The following is a 17434-nucleotide window of genomic DNA, read 5'->3' on the forward strand; positions in this document are numbered from 1 at the left end:
GTTAGTGGTGTGTCTTTAAATTTAAAACAAGCCACTTTCAGCTATTCCTGAGTTTATATTAATGAGGGGGGCTGCTTACCAGAGTGAACTAACCATATGGTAAGAAGGTTGGAACTTTCGGTCCCACCCCTAGACCACTGGGAAGAGGAGACCCCTAGACCCTATTCCATCTGGCTGTTCCTGAGTTTTATCTCTTATAATAACCTGGTAATCTAGTAAGAAAAGTGTTCCTGAGTTCTATGAGCCATTCTAGCAAATTACTGAAACCGAGGAGGGGGTTGTGGATACCCTGCATTTATAACCAGTTGGTCGAAAGTACAGGTGACAATCTGGGACTTGTGATTGGTGTCTGAAGACCAGGCAGTCTTATGGGACTGAGCCCTTAACCTGTGGGGTCTAACTCCAGGTAGTATCAAGTGTTACGAGTAGAGAAAACAGGTTTTTCTTTTAAACATCATACTGATACATTCCTGCAACTAGTACTATCAGAATCAACTTTTACATGTTAATACTAATATTACATTGTTCATTCTACAAAATACCTGACTACTATTGCTCAAAATTGTCTAGGTCACCAATCAAAAACAAATAAAATCAGAACTGTTACAGCCAAGAGGAACCTATGCAGATATGACTAAGTGTAAGATGGTGTCCTAGAACAGAAAAAGGTTATAAAGTAAGAAAATCTATTGAATAAAGTATGGGAAAAGGATCTGAAATAGACATTTCTCCAGAAACACACAGATGGCCAGTAAGTACATGAAAAGATGCTTAACATCATTAGTTGTAGGAAATGCAAATCAAAATCACTTCATACCAACTAGGATAGCTATACTAAAAGACAGCAAGTGTTGGCAGTTACATGGAAAAATTGAAACCCTCATACATTGTTGTATTGTAAAATGGTGCAGCCTTTTTGGAAGTTTGGCAGTTCTTCAAAAGATTAAATAGTTACCATGTGACCCAGCAATTCCACTCCTAGGTTTATCCAAAAGAATTTTAAACATGTCCACACACAAATTTGTACATGAATGTTCACAGCAGCATTATTCCAAATGGAAAAAACTCAAATGTCCACCAACTGATGGATGAGTAAACAAACATATGGTATTTCTATACAATGGAATATTATTTTGCCATAAAAATGAAATACCAATACATGCTATGACAGGAATGAACCTTGAAAACATACTAAATGAACACATCACAAACAGCTACATATTGTTATGATTCCATTTTATAGAAAATATCTGAAATAGGCAAATACTTAGAAACTAGAGATTGCAAGTAAATACTAATGGATTTTTCTTTTCTGGTGTGATGAAAATATTCTGGAATCAGTGGTGATGGTTGCAAAACACTGTGAATACACTAAAAACCACTGAATTGCACACTTTTTTTTTTTTTGGCTGCGCAGCTTGCAGAATCTTAGTCCCAGACCACAGATAGAACCCAGGGCCCCAGCAGTGGATGCAAAGTTCTAACCACTGGACTGCCAGGAAATTCCCTGCACACATTCCTTAAAAAGTAGATTTAATGATATATGAATTGTATTTCAATAAAGCTGTTATAAAAGGTTCTTTGTACTGATGATATATGCTTATTCTCTAGACAGATGCTCTACAACGTAGAGCCAGTAGACTCAGTGAAATAACAGACCTTAACAAGGTTTTATTCCCCTTCCATATGGTTCTCTACTGTAGTCCAAAAACCTGGGTAGAACTGAAAGAAAGACTACACTGAACAGCTCTAATGTTTTATAAAACTTTATTGGAATGGCTACAAACTTTGTATTGCCACTGCATTTCTTACTTAAAGTTGTTGTGGGGAAGTAACCTTGGATACAAAACTACTATGCTGTTCCATCTTGCCCAGGCTGGTTGTAAAATAGTTTTTGTACAATGGAGGTAGAGTGGATAGGGCAATAATTTAAACCTCAAGGCCTTGATTAATGCCAGGACACCTTTTTTTTTTTTCATTCAGGTTCTAGTAGACCTAGAAATAAACTACAAGTACTACAATTAGGCTCAGGGATGGCATAATACATTGAAAATTTTTAGTTTTCGGCTTTCTCCCATTTGTCCTTTTACAAATGTAAAATCTATAAATGATGTCTCTTTTCCCTAAAATTAAAGTGTGTTCTAAAAATACCTACTCTGGGAATGAAAAGGTAGTAGAAGATGAAAGAAGAGCAATACAACATCCTTTTCATAGTAGTTTTACCTGGTTTTTCTCATACCAGCCTAAGAGTCTTACTTTTCTATAAAACAATAGTAATCAATGCTTCCCCCACCCCAATCTCAAATATTCAACTTAATGGACACAAGAGAATCTTTAACTTAACATTTAATGAAAACAGAGCATTTTAACAGGTTCTATGCAGACATGGTTCTAATATTGATTTACTGTTACCTTATTTTTTTAAAAAGGGGGTGAGGTGAGGAAATACAGGCCAGGTTAACCTGGCCCCAGTGCTCAGGATCATAACTTAAGAGTTACATAACTCAGATATCCTTGACTCTACAAAGCATTAATTGAAGCCAATAAAGCCTGTTTCTACCAACATATCAAACTTTCTTTTGTCTTTTGAAACTATAAAATGGGCATGTGCCTGAGGCATAAGCTTCAGGCCAATGGGTTTTTAAGGGCTGTTTAAGAACCAGAACTAAGGGTACATTCTCCAGTTTAAGGATAGATTTTACAGTTCAAAATACTTCTTCCTTCTAAAAATGTGAGACAAAGAGTAATTTACACCAACTGCTTTTTATTATTGAGTTTCAGAAACCTTTCACAAGATGGTAAAAAAAAAAAAAAAAAAAAAAAGGAAAGAAAAAAAAGGGAAAAAAGAAGGGCGGGGGGAGAAACCCCAAACTTTACAACCACAGCTCAGCTAATGTTATTTTTTCCATTTTTCCCAGTCAGCTCCAAACCCATTGTGTGCAAAGCCCATTTTTCCATGCATCTAGATGATAGATACAGGCTATGAAATTCTTTATTCTATTTGTAGCAGCTTATGCAGGTGCAGCCAAACACAAAGCTTCAGGACAAATTGTACACAAACTTTACAATGTGGGATTTGAATTTAAAATATGAAACATAAAATCTACACAAAACTGATAAAAATCAAGCACAGATACCAGGACTGAAACTTATAACCCACGTGTGAAAGGGGAGTCTTGTTTCCTTTCAAGTGCTTTATTTTGCTACAGAACAGTCGAAATGAAGATGTAAAGCTTTGTGGTTAGTTTAAATTATACACTCTGTAGATACTATACCAATTTTAAAAGTTACACATAGACCAACAGATGTCCATCAGTTCATCTGGGTTGACCAGCTGGATCGCTGAAAACAAACCAGGCAAGTGTGGAAAGAAAATCCACCTGTGCAATTTGTTTGCAGAGTTTACTGATGGGCACATTGCACTCCTGGTCCATGATGGCTACTGCTTTCTTCATCAGAGCTATCATTATAGGCTTCACGCCTCTGACCACCTCCTGAGCCCCGAGTGCTATCAAACTCTTGAAGCTCTACCTCCTCTGTGTCTCCAATAATGTTCGGAACTTCTGGTCTAGATGGCAGAAGATCTTCTAATTCCTTCATTAAAATAAACAAAAATAAGGTTAGCTGGAAGATTATCTTCATCCACTATCAAGTTCCCTTTTGATACAATCCAAGGTATATGTTTGACAGTTAGTCTTTGCACTTTAAGCCAGAGATCACAAATGGATGACCCACAGACTAAATCTGTAGACATCTTTTGTGCAACCCATCTATTGCTTAGAAAACAAAAAACAGAATTAGTTGCTAACATTTAAACACTGGAAAATTTCACACTAGACATGCCTTCCTGCATGAACAACCAGTAGACGCTAAGCTGGGGGGTTGCCCTCTTCAGGTGAGGTATCTGTTCTCCAAGGAGCCCCAATCCTCCCACCACCACCTCACATGCAGTCTGCTTTACTCCTTCACTATTCCCTACTTGGCCCCATAAACTTTTACATCAGGTATCCTCACTTTAAAAACAACCAGGACAGCCCATCAATCACTCAAATTAATAAACTGTGTAATCTAATCTTAGCACCCAAAACAAAGGGAAGGTGACACAGAAACACAACTATTATTAAACTTTAACTCATCTGTTGCCTAAATTTAGAGAACACTTACAGAAAGCTTGTCTGGGTTGATCCAGTTGTTTTCAGGAAACTGCACATCAAATTTTATGTAAAGATCACCTTTTTCAAAGGGATTACGATACTGTGGCATTCCTTCACCTCGAACTACACGGACACATCCTATTATTGGAGTAAATAAAGGGGAAAATATTAAGAATTTTACCCAAGAAGGTGCACAACAATATTTTTTTGAGTCACCTACTGCAGAAAGAATCTTGGATCAGGCAAAAATCAAGATTTACCTGGCTCAATTACTTTGCCAGGGGGGTATTTCACCACAATCTGACGTCCATCAAGGTGCTTAAATGTGAACTGAAATCCACATAGAGCTTCAACAAGTCCTATCTTATATGTCATGTGCAAATCATTTCCGTCTCTCTGGAACACCTACAAATAAAGCACACCAGAAACATCTTTTTAAAAAATTATGGAGGCATACTCTGTTGTTCTGTGCTCCTTGAATCAATTTCAAAACCTTAGTTCTACCATTTACTGCAAAAGCCAAACTGCCACCATCCCTAGGTTTCCTAAACTTATATAAGGAAACCTAGCTATTCTCAAGTAATATACTAAAAACTACTATCACGAAAGAATTGGAATTGGGAAAACAATGACTCATAAGGTACAACTGAAACTTCAAAAACAGAACCAGGTATATTTTACAATTATGGACCATTTCGAAACACTGCCTGTGAGTGAAAAGGTGTACAAGGCCCAGTGGGATTCTGGAGAACAGGTTCACTTGGAGTTTCCTCCAGATGTGATTCTAACAGGGAAAGGTGAAGGCCCAAGTTCAACTAAAAAAGCTCAACCAGTAATGCTCAGCCAGTAAAGGGGCTCAAACCCCATGCTTCATACAAATACAAACAAATTTTACCTCACCTAAAATTCAAAACTTGCTTAGGTGAATGTAAAACGAATGCTAAAGTTGGCTTATTATTACACCATAAGCCTATGGACTAGGTAACGCAAAGGTTATTCAATAAACATTAAAAAATGAGCGCTCAATGTGTAGGGAAAAATACATCCAATTTCACACATGCCCAACTTATAACATTTGCTTATTAGAATTCACAAATATCTACAGTTAACTTTTGAAATTTAAGCTGAAATAAAATTAACTGCAGTGAAAGGTCACCTAATTTTTTTTCAATACAATAGCTATCTCTTCTAAAGAATAATCCTGGCTGGTTCAGTCAGAGAAGAGAGGAAACCTGAAAGATATCCTCTTTTCCTAAATTATCCTCCTAAATTTACCTATGAAGAAAAGTTAATCTCAAACCATTATCTTGACCAGTGGTCCTGGACCAGCAGCCTCAGCAGCACCAGTAAACTGGTTAGGAATGCACATTCTTGGGCTTCATCCCATAACCACTGCATCAGAATCTATGAAGGTGAGGACCTGCAATCTGTAGTTTTAATAAACCCTCCAGGGGATTCTAATGTATGCTAAAGTTTGAGAACCACTGAATGTATATTTCCTATGAGAGTTTACTCAGGTGTTTCTCACAATGGGTGGAAAAATTAACTTCAATACGGTTTCTTTCATGCAGCACTTTTCAATGCTTTTGCAAGTTCATAAAATGAAAGTGTTTCTGAACATATCATTACATTACTGTTCCAAAAACTATCTTTAACCAAATATCCTTTGGTTAAAGCTATATTAGCAGTAGGGAGTGGACTTCCCTGGTGGTCCAGTGGTTAATACTCCGCATTCCCAATGCAAGGGACACGGGTTCCATCCCTGGTTGCGGAAGTTCCACATGCTGCACAGTGCGACCAAATAAATAAATTAAAAAAAAAAAAAAGAAGTAGGAAGCATGAAGGGATACTATGTTCTTGTATAGGAGAGCTCAACTTAAAGTAATTCCAATAAAAAATGGTATTAGGGTTTTTTTTGAGGGGGGCAGGGGACCAGCAGGAAGGGTGGTTATATTAGACAATTTGATGCTAAAATTCAAACAGAGAATAAAAAGGCAAGAATGGCCAGGAAATTTTTGAAAAACCAGACTAATGAGAAATTACCAAGAACCAGACAGTAAAACACATAAAAGCTGTAATAATTTCTGAAAAATAAAAATATAGAGTATAGAAGAGAGACTAACATCACCAGATCTTACCCACCACTGTGGCTCTTTGCTGTACAAATGCACCATGATAGCAAGATTACCAAAATACACACACACCAGTACTGAAAGATGACACACATGCATACACAGCACTCTCAAAGCTGAATTGTTTTTTGATCAGAAGATTTACACTCTGTTTCAGCTACAGTACCCACCCTGATCTCATGGCCTCACAATTCCTTCAGCACAAGTGTTGAGTTTTTTTAAAAAAGAAAGCCCCAAACAACAAACAAGTATGTTCATGAACTAGTCAAACTAATCAATTTTTCTTAAGAAGGTTAAGAATGTTCTCAGTGGTATAAACGAAACAAGGTACCTAAATCTCATTTTGGGCTCAAATTTACTTTACCGGTCACAATAAAACCAAGAAGGAACAATCTTTGACCTCTTACTAGATGAACTTCCATTCTAACCTTTATCATCTTCTACTTTCTACTTTAGACAACCAGTAACATCTGCTGTCTGTTGGAAATTCCACGCAATTCCACTGCTGCCAATAATTTTGGAGGTGATTTACTTCCAAATGCCTCCTCCTCACAGCCCCAAGAAAGAAGAGCAGCTTATTCATTATCTCATTTGATTCTACACTATCTTTCTGAGGGATGACTTTTTTTTTTTTTTTAGTATGCAAAGCCAAGCCCAGGGAAGCTAAAGCTAATAAATGGGAGCCAGAACTTAAGTCCCTTGTCTCCAAGGTCAGTGATTTCTATTTTTTAAAATCCCAAATTCTTACAGAATATTTTAATCCATAACACTCTAAGGCAGAATTCTAGAAATTACTCCTTAAAAAATACAACAACAAAAGCAATCTAGGGACCCTTGCCACTGGTAGGTTTGGCAATATTCACAAAAGGCCAAGATATATAGCAATTTACAGCTTTGCTGAGGCAATAAATTCGACTAGTATACCTTGAGAAAGGCTTGTCTAGGAGAGCAAGCCACAATCTAATGAGGGAATGAATCAAGTCAAATTCCCAGAATCTGCATCTCAATATGGCTTTAATCTCTATTGGATTCTTGAAGTGATTTTTAAAATTTACTTCATTTGTAGAAATCACCATCAAATGGGAGAAAATTTTAGTGTGAACTAAAAAAGGCGGCTGACTTGTAATCTAAATAGTTCCAAAGAAACTCAAAATGGCAATGCGATCAAGTACAAAGCCAGAATCCTGTCAAATGCTTCTATATCCAAGAATTTAGGGGACTTCCCTGGTGGCCCAGTGGTTAAGACTTCATCTTCCAACGCAGGGGTTGCGGGTTCAATCCCTGGTTGGGGAGCTAAGATCCCACATGCCTCGTGGCCAAAGAAACCAAAACATAAAACAGAAGCAATATTGTAACAAATTCAACAAAGACTTTAAAAATGGTCCAAATCAAAAAACAAACAAAAAACTTAAAATATACTCCATCACACATTTAAAAAATACAGATACAATGGTATAATCAAAATAACATATACCAGGCCACATCATCAGCCCAGTACATTTTGCCATGTTCATTAATGGATACAATACAGAGTCAATGAGCAATTTAAAAATAGGGTGTTCCCTGGCAGTCCAGTGGTTAGGACTCGGTGCTTTCACTGCCGTGGGTTCGGGTTCAATCCCTGGCTGGGGAACTAAGATCCCACAAGCTGCGCAGCTCGGCCAAAAAAAAAAATTTTTTTAATAAAATGTTTTTAAAACTGCAGAACCTTTTCTTTCAAGAAAGCTCACATAGGGCTTCCCTGGTGGCGCAGTGGTTGAGAGTCCGCCTGCCGATGCAGGGGACACGGGTTCGTGCCCCGGTCTGGGAAGATCCCACATGCCGCGGAGCGGCTGGGCCCGTGAGCCATGGCCGCTGAGCCTGCGCGTCCGGAGCCTGTCCTCCGCAACGGGAGAGGCCACAACAGTGAGAGGCCCGCGTAACGCATAAAAAAAAAAAAAAAAAAAAAAAAAAAAAAAAAAAAAAAGAAAGCTCACATAGATACCCAATATGTAAAACAAGTCAACAGAGCAGTACTGAGGACTGAAGCCCTCACCAACCATCCAAGGAGTTTCACAGTGAAACCTAGGCTGCCTAGATTATCTGGTCCAAGGCCCTTATTTTCATAAATAAGGAAACTGAGGTACAGACACAACAGGATTACTTAAGGTTATACTGCCAGTCAATGGCAGAGCTGGGACCAAGACCAACTCCTTCTACAGTGCTTCTGACAGCACCTGTCTTGTTGGTCTACTAAAGAAGTCAGTTCTTATGAACTCAGCCTAAGGACTTAACAACTTCATCTATGTTCAGTGTTGCTTCAGGAAACTCAAACTGATCTAACCTATATCTTGCATACAAGACCCATTTCTGGTCTTCTGAGGCAAAAATAAAAAACAAAAAGGAAATTACCTCATGTTCTTTTTCTTGTAGCAAAAGAACAATGTCTCCTGGTTCCACTCCTGGGGCCTGGTCTGCTTCCCCAGTAAATGTAATTCTCTGTCCATGTTTCATGCCTTTGTCTACGTGGACTTCAAGAATCTTGACTTCTTTAATCACCTTCTTCCCTTCACATTTTTTACAGCGGTCCTTTTCATTAATTACCTCCCCTGGAAAAAGAGGTCATTCAAACTTCCAGCAAGGGTACTATACCACACTCTTAAGTAAGATAGGTCTTGATAATGCCTTTATTCACTAAATAAATTTCCTGAATGTCTTTAAACTGCTACCTGAACTTTTGATTGAAATATCATTCTTAATAACAAAAACTCACATCTTACTGCAGGCTACCTAAAGGACCCAGCTACCTAGTCTCCTCTACTCCAGAGTATAAAGCATCTTAAACAATATTTTCTTAACTCCTGACTCTACTTCCTAAGTTAAAACAAAGCCTAATGATCAAGCAAACAAAATGGGTGGTCGGATGCTGGAACTTCTACAACTGCTTTTTCATTTTTTTGTCTTAGTTTCATTTAAATTTAACAATGGAGAGAGACAACCCAAATAAAGATTTAAACATCCTTTATAACTCTAACAGTTTTTTTCTTCTATGTATTCTTCTGAAATATTTGATCAGTGCTATAATAAAATAAAACCAAAGCTGTACATAGTATACTGTGAAAAAAAAATACCATCAATTTCTGATGGCTGACTAGTGGCACACTTTAATGCTCAGATGATATGTGTAAGTGACTTCAGGAACACTACTTCTGCAAAGTATGTTCTGCAAAGCACCAGTTCCTTAAAATGGTAATGGCACATGGGAAAAGATTTCAGTCACTTCTGATTTCTTGAGAGTGGGAATTGTTAGCAACTTTAATAAGGTAAAATGCCCTGAGACGCTCCAGGAGGGGAATATGATATGCAGCTTCTCCAAATTATCTTGTCTCTTCCAGAAGCAATTTGGAAAAGGATGTTCTAGAACTGCCCAATGTGGTAGCCACTAGCCAATGTGGCTATTTAATTTAAAAATAATTAAAATTAAAAGTTCAGGGCTTCCCTGGTGGCGAAGTGGTTTAGAGTCCGCCTGCTGATGCAGGGGACACGGGTTCGTGCCCCAGTCCGGGAAGATCCCACATGCCGTGGAGCGGCTGGGCCCATGAGCCACGGCTGCTGAGCCTGCGCGTCCGGAGCCTGTGCTCCGCAATGGGAGAGGCCACAACAGTGAGAGGCCCGCGTACCACAAAAAAAAAAAAAAAGTTCAGTTCCTCAGTCATACACAGGTGGCTAGTGGCTACTATACTAGACATTATATACACAGAAATTTCCCATCATCACAGAAAAATTCTTTTGGATAGCACTGCTCTAGAACAAGGGCTGGCAGACTAAGGCTCACAGGACAAAACGGGCATGCCCTTGTTTCTATAAGTAATGTTTATCTAGAAGACAGTCATGCCCACTTGTTTACATATTGTCTGTGGCTATAAAAGTGCTAAAAGGGCAGAAGTGAATAGCAGTTTCAGAAAACATTCGCCCAGAAAGCCTAAAATATTTACTTCTGTAAAAAGAGCTTCAATTGCAATAATCTATCCTCAAAAGCTAACTAAAGCTTACAGTAAAATTCTCCGCTTATCAGAATGAGAACTGAACAATTTGCTCTCTCGCTTTTACCAAATGTAACTTTTTTTTTTTTTTTTTTTTTTAATATATAGACAGCTTACTCTTTATTTTATTTTATTTTTTATTTTTGCGGTACGCGGGCCTCTCACTGTTGTGGCCTCTCCCGTTGCGGAGCACAGGCTCCGGACGCGCAGGCTCAGCGGCCATGGCTCACGGGCCCAGCCGCTCCGCGGCATGTGGGATCTTCCCAGACCGGGGCACGAACCCGCGTCCCCTGCATCGGCAGGCGGACTCTCAACCACTGCGCCACCAGGGAAGCCCCCAAATGTAACTTTTTAAAATATAAAGGGACAAAAAACTTTGCCCCATCTTTCTGGAATGAAAAAAGACTAACATTTCACTCAACATAATATAAGTTTACTGTTTATCTGTGTTCACTAGGCCTATGCATAAGGAAATATTATTTTTACATTTCTCTTTCAGAACCCTCTGTATCTTTAATAAGATGAATACAAACACACGTTGAAAAAGAAGAACTGTAAGCCTCTCCAACTTCTGCATTCCCAATCCATCCAACATAAAAGCAGAGAAACACTGGCATGCATACCTTCTCCATTACAGTCAGAACACACAGACTGCATCTGTTGTACCATTCCTGGAGCCAGCTGTCTGATCATGATGCGTACACCTCGACCCCGACAAGCACTACACTTCTGAACAGCTCCAGACTTTCCACCTTGGCTAAAGCAAGCAAAAGTATAAATTAGAATATTCCCCCTAGGCCATGACAAATAGGAATTGTGCTTTTCACCTTCATCTTCAACGCCCAATGACTGGTATTTAAAGACTTTCAGAGGTATCAGAAAGTGTTCTGGGTTGGGTAGTCAGTTTGAAGTCATGAACAATTTTTATCTGATATGGACTCAATGTGCCACTGAAAGAATAGATGAAATTCATTTCATAACCAGAAAACACACTTACCCACTGCATGCGCTACAGAGTACATTCTTGCTAAGTTGTAGTTTGGTTGTCTTGCCATTATACAGATCTTCTAAAGATACTCTGGGGAGAAAAGTATTAGGTTCAAATTTTGCCAAGTTCTCTTAAATTCAAGATTAAACGATAGCTGATATAGCAAATTCCACTATAACCTTTTAAACAAAGAATTCAAGAACATCTTACATAAATCAACTGAGTGAGATTTTATTTTGTAGCTCAAATTGTTTATGGCTATAAACAATATATGTATTGCTGAAAGCAAGAACTTAAAGGATCAGGCCAATAATGTACTGTGCTGCATTTCCTGATAAAGCTGATAACTGCACAAACTCAAAACATCACACCTTCTTCTGGCCTCAAGGAAGACCTCCACCTAATCCAACCCCCTGAATGAGGTAAAATTATTATCCTCATGTTACAGGACAAAACTGAGGCACAGAGAAGTAACTTGCCCAAGATCACATAGGCAGTCTGGCTCCAGAGTCCAGGCTCTACTATAAGGCTCTGTCCCCTTCAAGGACAATTCAAAAACGCTACAAAGTTACATTACAATTTACGGGAGGCAATTAGATTGCATATGTCTTAAAAAAAAAAATTGGCCTTATCTAGAGTGTGAAAGATGAGAAGAATAGGTTTCCAAGAGAGAGCCTACAAGTTTTAGATGTCTGAAAAACACAGTGAATTATAAGCAAAACTTGAACAACTTTTGCAAAAATTTCGAAGGGGTCTATGACCCCAAAATGGCCAAGTTAAAAAGCCTATTAAAAATCCCAACTGATAAAACCCAACTCGTCTTTATTCATACAGCATATCTGAACTGCAGGACCATTCATTTCCAAATAAACATCAAAAAAAATTCTATATAAATCAAAAGTCTCAAAAATATTATTTACAATTTGCAAGCAATGCATTTAATTTGGTTTTACCCTTCTCATGGTGTTTTTAAATCTCCTTTAATGGTAAAGGTTTACTTTAAAATAGAGGAACAGGGCTTCCCTGGTGGCGCAGTGGTTGGGAGTCTGCCTGCTGATGCAGGGGACACGGGTTCAAGCCCCGGTCGGGGAAGATCCCATGTGCCGCGGAGCAGCTGGGCCCGTGAGCCATGGCCGCTGAGCCTGCGCGTCCGGAGCCTGTGCTCCGCAGCGGGGGAGGCCACAGCAGTGAGAGGCCCGCGTACCGCAAAAAAAAAATAGAGGAACAAAAGAAGTTAAATGTGCTTTGCAAAGCACCTATACTATTTTGTGGCATTCAAACTTTCTCAAAATTGTTATCTTTTATACATTCTAGACAGTATAATAAAACATTTATGGTCAAAACACTACCAGCACTTCCAAACAACGGCATATCTAGACCTTAGACCGAAGCACTTGGTTCCATCAGGCTTTAACCTCCTCCTAAGAACCTTTAACCAACCATTTACATGATAGGTAGGTCTTCTTCCCCTAACATATTAAACTGCAATTAGTATGCAACACTGCTGTGTAAGAGGCCAGAAAAATCTTCACTTCAACAAACATGGCAAAAGAAGGAAAAATGTGGGTAATGGTCTAGTGAAGCTGGCACTCTCCACCAGTGGGGCTAAACTGGCACAATCCTCTACAAGGCAATTTAGTTATATTTATCAGCCTCAAAACACTGATGCCTGCCCAGGAATCTCTGCCAAGGAGAGACAAAGCTGTATATAAAGATACTCACAGCAGCACTATTTATGATAGGAAAAAACTGGTAACATCCTATAGAAAAGGGAATGATTAAATAAATGATGGAATGGAATATTATAAAGCCACCCAAAATGAAATATTGTAATAACAGGAAAATTTTAACAAATTACACTTTACTTCCTCTTACCTACTCAAATGTATAAACTAGATACTATGAAATATTTCAAATAAACACTTGAACTTCAGTCTCTGGCATTTGCTAGTATAACCATTATTAGTCCATGAAAAGTTAACGGGACAAAAGATCTCACAAATTTTGCAAAGTAAAATAGTTATTTTCATATTGGGTTCACAGTCTAAGATCAAGGTCAGGTACCATTCATATGTTGGTAGGTTAATGTCAGGCTTGAAGCCAGCAAGCTCAGTGGAAATCAATTTAGGACAGTTCAGACTGAGAAACAAGTAATGAGTTACTGTAACATGTTAACAAACTAGCCAGATGGTCACTCAATTTGTAAGTTTTTAAATAAAAAGTAACTCAGGAGGTCTAATTACTTCAAAGAAAAGAATCTTCATAATTGAAAATTTAAAAACAAGCAGCCTCAGAAGCATATACCAAATCAATCTTCCTACTCTGTAAAAACACCAACCATCCTTTAAGATCTGTTAGCAAAATACCAACATTCAGGTTATTAAATTCAACTTAGTCACCCAATGAGGACAGCATGGTAAATGGAAGATATTTTTTTTTCTGATGGACAGAGTATTTTTTGATGCCTCTTCTCTCTTTTACTGAGTACTTCTACTTGAAAAAAAGTATTTAGCATTTTTTTTAAAAAAGAAAAAAGATATTCACTTGAGTGGATGCATCATGTCTTCTCCTCTTCTTCTGCCATTTCGACTTCTGCTCTGATTGCCCATGAAGCCGAATAATCCCCCACCAAAAATGTGAGAGAAAATATCATCCATGCCACCACCTCCGCCGCTACCTTCCCGAAGACCTTGTTCTCCATATCTGTCATATAGTTCACGCTTCTCAGGATTTGATAGTACTTCATATGCAAAACTTATTTCTTTGAACTATAAAGAAAAAGTAAAACAATTGGATTTACAAATAAAAAGCTATAGGAATCTAGAATTCATTTAATTCTAAAAGAAAAGTTACAAGTTACCTTTGGTTTGATTCTGGTCCTATTTACCACCTACCACTGCCCCGAATGTTAGTATTCCCATTGTAAAACCAAAATACTCTTAACATAAAACTTTAGCACTATGGGAATAAATGGACTTTTCTTACAACATTCCCTTTTTTTCCCAAGAAGGGTGATTTAAGTTTAAAACAGAAATCTCAGGGGAAAAAAGTCTCAAATAACTTACTTTGTCACCAGCATTTGGATTCTTATCGGGATGGTATTCCTTGGCTAACTTTCTGTATGCCTTCAATAAAAGATTTTTAAAAAAAAGGTTATATATAAAGACCAGTTTAAAGATTTGTGAGTACTAACGTAACATCCAATTTTCTGAGAAGCAATGTTCTAAAACCATAACCTCCCAAAATATCCTTTATTCATTGGCATTGTTGGGCATATTCCATCTTAATACTGTTTTCTCACTAATAACAAAGCAGACAGTAGTTATACTTGAAAACAAGTTATACTAAAGCCAGATACAAACAATGAAACAAAGCCACAGAGAAAAACAAAATACTGAAAAATCCCCTATTTTCACTATTGTCAAATGTCTTTGATGGCCCGTAAGCAGACCAAGACGACTCCAATTAACTCTAAAGAGAAATGACTGTTAAGCTCTACAGCCTGCAAAAACACTATTATTAAAATTAAGCTAAGCGAAGAGATATGGGAACATATGTATAATTGATTCACTCTGTTATAAAGCAGAAAGTAACACACCATTGTAAAGCAATTATACTCCAATAAAGATGTTAAAAAATAATTAAGCTGGGCTTCCCTGGTGGCGCAGTGGTTGGGAGTCCGCCTGCCGATGCAGGGGACATGGGTTCGTGTCCCGGTCCGGGAGGATCCCACATGCCGCGGCAGCGGCTGGGCCCGTGAGCCATGGCCGCTGGGCCTGCGCGTCCGGAGCCTGTGCTCCGCGACGGGGGAGGCCACAGCAGTGGGAGGCCCGCGTATCGCAAAAAAAAAAAAAATAATAATTAAGCTAAGGTAAGAATCTGGCTCACGATGGCTCCTCTAATTGTAGCATCAGGAAAAAGCCAAGACAAGCTCCTAGGTCATGGTTTATTTTCATACGGTGGATTGATTGGGGTCTTAACTGGAGTGACCTCGGTCTTAGTGAAGCTGCATACATTTGGGTGGCTGAGATATAAAGCACTTAAGCGTTCATTCACAGACACCTGAATTATGTAACACAGAATAGCATTTCCGGTAAGGTAACAGGAAGTGCTTTTACTCTCAACTGCACCCGTCCCACTGCCTAAGGAGCATTCTCATTTTTCTAAGCTTACAAATTCGAATACTCTAAGCCCCGTGAAGATGCTGTGGGGCTTAATCAAATGCCTCAAATGCTTTGAAATCCTGAGATAAAAGATTCGCAGCAATGCAAACAGCGATAATGAGGCCTTCTATTTATTTTTAGTCAGTGTACGCTCAGGTGTTTGGCTGGGACCCACAGCTTTTTCCTGAAACGAGCACATAACATTTGGGTTACCTGCCCACAGAACAAAGCACCCAGACACAGACCCACGCCACCTCCGGGTCAAGGGGCGAGGGAGGAAGAGGGGAAGAAGCTCCGCGGCCGCGGCTCCCAGGAAACATCCCTAAGTCCCCACAGGCACCCGGCGGGGGCGGCCTCGACCCTCCGCCAGGCCCCAGACCAGCCCCGACGCGTCTCGGGCGCCGACGTCCGCGGCGCGGTCAACTCCTCTCCCGGGGCCGGGATGCGCTGGGCGTCTCGGTCCAACCCGTTTTTCCAGGGTGGTGACCTCGGCGCGGGGAGGGCCGGGCAGGCAGCTGCCTCCCGAGAGCGCCAGGCCTCCGGCGCCCGCCGGGGGAGGGAGGAAGGAAGCGTTTTCGTCGTGTTTGCTCAGGGGTGGGTTTTATTTGCTGCATCTGTAGGCGGGCGGGCGGGGCCGGCGGCCCAAGGTCAGCCGAGGCTGGAGTGCGCGGCCCGCGGCGGGCCGGTCTCGCCGCCGGCCCCCAGCCTGGGCCCGCCGCCGCCGGCTAGCGGGCCGCCCCACAGCGCGGCCTGGCAGTCCCAGCCGCTCAGGCCTGCGCCCCTCACACCCTGCCCGGGCGGCCCTCTCCCCAATACCTTCTTCAGCTCGTTCTCGCTGGCACCGGGCGGGACGCCCAGGATGTCGTACAGCTTCGTGTCGGCCACGTTCGCCATGGCGGCCGGCCTGGCAGCGCTCAGGGAGGAAGGCGGCGGAGCAGGCGGAGCGGAGCCGGGCCCACGGCAGCGGCGGCAGCGGCAGCGCAGGCCGAGCGAAACAGCGAGGGGGAGGCGGGGGCGGGGCCGACCTTTGAACCGACGCACGGCGCGCCGTGACGTTGCTTCTCGGAGCCCGCCTCGAGCGCTTGGCTGAGGTGATGGCGGCGTCTCGGGCGGTGAGGAAGTGGGTGAGGTGGTCTACTGCCTTGAGGCTTTGGGCTGCTGGGCGAAGTCCAGCGTAGAAACCGGGATAACTAAGTCTGCACGCTACCCTCCGTGACACCAACTCTCTCCAGAGGCGTTTAGGGGGGTTCTGAAAGGATGAAGAGGCCGATGCGGCGCACAGCATCGGTCCGCTTCGAGTCCAGCGGGAGAGAAAGGCGGTCCGGGCTCGCGGAGGTAGTCCTCAGAATCCGAGCTGCCGCCGGTGGACCCTCTGGATCTGGTTCCCTCGGGGTTTACGATGAAAAACAGCACCTGGGTGTGTGTGTGCTGTGTGTGTTTTATATTAGGGCATTTTCAGACATTCACCAAAAGTAGTATAATATACCGAACGGTTAGCTACATTTTGCCCACTTTGTATCATCTATTCCCCCCATACTCCCTACTTCCAGTGTTTTAAGGGAAATCATTGTTTATAAATACTCTATATAAGTCTAACAGATGACTTTTTAAGGCGTAATCACATCACCACATGTAATGAAATGAATTCCTTCACCTAATTCCTAGTCCGTGTTTAGATTTTCACAATTGTCTCATGTCCCCTCACAATTGGTTTGTGGCATCTAGATCCACAAGTTCCACCTGTTACCTCCGTATCATGTGTTTAGGTCTCTTGGTAGCTTTAAAATTAGTCAACACCAGAGGTCTAGACGGTATCAGGCAGCCCGGTTGGGCGCACAGTCATCTGGTGATTGTTGCCCATGATTTAATTTGCTTCAGAAAATGTTTGCTATGCACCTGCCATGTGCTAAGAGGTATGGACGCCTGGACTGGTGGAGTGGAGTGTTAAGAATAAGACATGGTGCCTACCTTCAAC

General features: G+C 40.8%; 1 protein-coding gene across 1 annotated transcript; it reads right to left on the bottom strand.

Annotated features, from left to right (window-relative positions):
• Nucleotides 1-1750: 1750 nt before the first annotated feature.
• DNAJA2 (DnaJ heat shock protein family (Hsp40) member A2) lies at nt 1751-16477 on the bottom strand. Its single transcript, XM_032613746.1, has 9 exons — nt 16276-16477; nt 14362-14421; nt 13841-14064; nt 11306-11386; nt 10932-11065; nt 8678-8874; nt 4415-4559; nt 4165-4292; nt 1751-3594 (listed from the first exon to the last, which is right to left on the bottom strand). The coding sequence occupies exons 1-9, from the start codon at nt 16351-16353 to the stop codon at nt 3403-3405; spliced, it is 1239 nt and encodes a 412-aa protein (XP_032469637.1). The 5' UTR covers nt 16354-16477; the 3' UTR covers nt 1751-3402.
• Between the last annotated feature and the right edge of the window lie 957 nt (nt 16478-17434).

This window comes from Phocoena sinus, chromosome 19 (assembly GCF_008692025.1).
Source record: "Phocoena sinus isolate mPhoSin1 chromosome 19, mPhoSin1.pri, whole genome shotgun sequence".
In the NCBI taxonomy this organism is placed as follows: Eukaryota; Metazoa; Chordata; class Mammalia; order Artiodactyla; family Phocoenidae; genus Phocoena; species Phocoena sinus.